The 3,563-nt window shown below is 39.8% G+C and overlaps 1 protein-coding gene across 1 annotated transcript in view; it reads right to left on the bottom strand.

Annotated features, from left to right (window-relative positions):
* ABCD (ATP binding cassette subfamily D) overlaps window positions 1–3,563 on the bottom strand; it is a 9,524-nt gene that overhangs the window by 737 nt on the left and 5,224 nt on the right. The window contains exons 4-5 of the mRNA XM_011312799.1: window positions 2,914–3,008; window positions 943–1,878 (exon numbers count right to left, since the gene is read on the bottom strand). Coding sequence (XP_011311101.1) covers window positions 943–1,878; window positions 2,914–3,008 — 1,031 coding nt within the window. The remainder of the gene's footprint in view (window positions 1–942; window positions 1,879–2,913; window positions 3,009–3,563) is intronic.

Genomic DNA, 3,563 nt, shown 5'->3' with positions numbered 1-3,563 from the left:
AAAATTAATATTTATAAAATTAATATAATTTATATATATATATATTATTATATATATTATTTATATATATATATTATATCTATATATATATAGAAAGATCTATCTATATATATATAGCATATTATATAGATATATTTTGATATGCATAGCGCCAAAAAAAGCTGACAAAAAACGTTACATGCTTTTTTTTAAACGGGAACTCCTACAGAATTTTACAAAGTTCCAGTACACAGTCAACTAAATGTTCCAGAAAAACCACCAGTTTTATACTAGAACTATTCAATAACTATAGTTAACGTGAAAACCAGATTGAATTTTAAAATTTAAACAGAACTCCGAAGTTATTTTAACGTCGTTCCACCACAAATCTTGTTTGAAAATCGAAATAAATTATGAATACAAACACAAATAATAATAATACAATTTCCTGAACAGCTAGTAACAGTCAAAAATTGGTAGTCATTAATCATCATTATTTTCGAAATATTAATCGTGAATTAGTCAGGAGAGGTGAGATTTGTATTTCCTCTGGCGTAAGGATAAACAAAATGTACAGAAGTTTTTGACAAAATTTTTACAGAAATCCCATAGAATTGTATAGAATTTTAAGAGAAGTGGAACTGAATTTTGAAAAACTGCAAGTTTTTCATCAACCTTGATAAAAAGCAATTAGAATGGATCAATATAATGGCACAGAACTCCTGCAGAATTCTTACAAAGTTCCAGCATAAATTCAACCAAATTGTTCCAAAAAACCGTCAGTTTTTTACCAGAACTCGGTTCAAAAACTAAAGTTGAAGTAAAATCGAAACAGAAACTCAAAATTCTAACACAACTCCAAATTTACCTTCACGACGTTCCGCCCCAAATCTACTAAAATTTCCGAGGAAAACCGCCATATTGATAAATCTACATAAATGATCAATACAATTTGAAAAATACCTGCAGCGTATTCCCCCGGAGTTTCTTCCCTTCTCCCCTGACTGTTTGAACTCCGTCAAGTCCCTCGAGAAGACCGAAGTTCCAGCCGCCCTCGCCATCGAACCTGAGGACGTAACTGTGGTACTTAGCAAGAGAGGATACCCTGTGAGTGATTGTTAGGAGAGTGATTCCCCGTTGTTTAGCAGTCTCATACATGAGGCCCTCGGCCTCTAGACTGACAGCACTTGTGCATTCGTCTAGAAGTGCATACTGAGGTGCATGATAGAAGAGTCTCGTCATTGCGACCCTCTGCTTCTCCCCTCCAGAGAGTGTAGAGTCCCAATCCCCCATAGCATCAAGACCCTCAGGTTCCCTCTCAGCCAAGGAACGCAGGTCCACGAGATCCAGCAGCTGCAGGAGTTCCTCGTCGGTGCATCCGGCGTTGGTGGAGTCCGCAGGGTACGTTATCTGCTCCCTCAGGCATCCAACAGTCATGTAGGGCTTCTGGGGGATGTAAAACATGGCGGGTCTCCCTGTCCTGATCTGGTACGAGTCTCCAGGACGCGTCAAGATCCCACCGTATACCGGCCAGAGGCCTGAGATTATCCGGAAGAGAGAACTCTTGCCGCAACCGTTTGGACCTGTTATCAGCAAGTGATCTCCTGGCTTTATTGTCAAGGTCAGGCTTGAGACAATTACCTCGCAGTTTGGTGTCACTATTGGAACCTTTTCTAGGGCGATACTACCGTCCAGCGATTCCTTTACTAGACCTTTTATCACAGGCGCTCCGTCACGGAACTCCAGAATTTTTTCGGATGGGAGGGAACCGTTTGTACTACCTCGGGTTAATTGTTGGCTTAGAACTACGTTCTTCTGGTATCTGCACAAGGCTGTGTCTTTGAAGACGTCTAGCATCTCACTTACTCGATTTGCGTAACCAGCCAGTGCTACCAATTCCTGGAGAACGCAAGTCAGGAGTTCACTTTTAGTTATTGATAGCAAAGATTAGTTATTGGTAGCCAATTCGGGAAGAAAGTTCTTGAGTTCTTGGAGAATATATCTGAATCTAAAGGAGATAGCGAGGTTTTTGTGACAACCCTTTTCGGAGTTCTTGCTCTACTCTACAAAAAAATTTGTTTACGAAAGTAGACGTTTCAAGGTTTTCATCATCAGATCAGATCGGGAGTCCTCGGTAAAGATCGAGGGCCCCCGGGTCAACGTTCAGAGGAATTCAAATTAAAGAAATTATATCAGTATTGTCTTGGATGTGCGCAGAAAACGTTTTTGTGTCGTCGTTCAGATGTTTCAGTAAACACACACAGAGTTTGTACAGTCAAGCATCAAGGTCAGCCTTTTCGATTGAATTTATCATTTTCTCAGCAGTCAGTGTCAGTTAACTATCTAGTAAATTATCAGTTCAGTTAATTAACGTGTTAATAAGGTGGAAGAGGCTCTCACCAATAATTAATCAATTGTAAAATCAATGTTGATATTGTAATTTAACGAACAGAGATATTAACAAATCGATAACTTGATGCTGAAATTCCTTGCGTTTTCTCGGTATAATTCCATCTGACCATCATCTCACACAATTTCCGATGCCACCGAAAATCCCAGGTCCTCACTAAATAAGGCTCTAATAAAAATCTCGCTATCTGTCTTAGTATTAGAAATATTCCTCTCTAACTCGAATCAGGAAAATAAATGAATATAAATTAGTATATTTCACGCCTAGGACGAAAAAAGGGAATCTGACGAATGCGACTTTATAGTCCGAGTCGGAAACTATTTTGTTTTCAACGATAAAAATTGTGCATTTGACGGAGTAATTTTCCTAGAGGAGACAATCGAGTTTTTTTCCTTATTTGATAATATGTGAGTTTGAATTTACGAGGCTTTTATGGATGGAGGAATTTCGACTGAATTATTCATAGTATTGCACTCTGATTTCGTTGATTTCTGATATGTCGAAGAATTTAAGTGAAAAATTACCTTGTAGGAAGACATGAGCCTCTCGACGGCGTCAGCACCTGAGCTGAGGAGATTTTTCGAGGTTGTAAGGTACCGCGTGCGTTCGCTGACACCTCCTGCAGGATTAATTAATAAATTAAACATATGACATAATTAAATCAGATTACTGTTTACCCTGGAAATAAGTTTCGGTGAAATATTCGGGAAATATCTCTCGAAATTTTCGTTAAAACATTGCCTGCAGGACGAAATGAGAGGTGCAAAAAAGGTTTCTTTAAAATCAAGAGAATTTTATTGGACTTCATATCAACAGTTAATCGACAGAGTTCTGTCGACCTTGAGGAAATTTGAATTTCAAGACGCTTGACCGGGAAAATTCCCGATAGACCAGGAGTTACAATCGAGGTCTCAACAAATAGGGTGGTGGAAAAAATATCCCCGGAAAAAATATCCCGGAGGAAAAATCTCGGAAAGAAAATCCCCGAGAAAAATATCTCCGGAATAAATAACCTCGGAAAAAATATTCTCCCAGTTACGCGTTTCATCCCCGTTGCTCTTCCTCCTTTTGTGTCTAAGGTTTGCAAAATGGGGGGTCGAGAGGGGCGCAGCCCCCCTGGCGGCCGGGAGGGGCGGAGCCCCCGCGGGGTCCAGGGGCGGCCGCCCCGCGGGGG

Source organism: Fopius arisanus, unplaced genomic scaffold (genome assembly GCF_000806365.1).
Source record: "Fopius arisanus strain USDA-PBARC FA_bdor unplaced genomic scaffold, ASM80636v1 scaffold00107, whole genome shotgun sequence".
NCBI classification, from domain to species: Eukaryota; Metazoa; Arthropoda; class Insecta; order Hymenoptera; family Braconidae; genus Fopius; species Fopius arisanus.
This window is presented reverse-complemented; position numbering and strand designations above follow the sequence as displayed.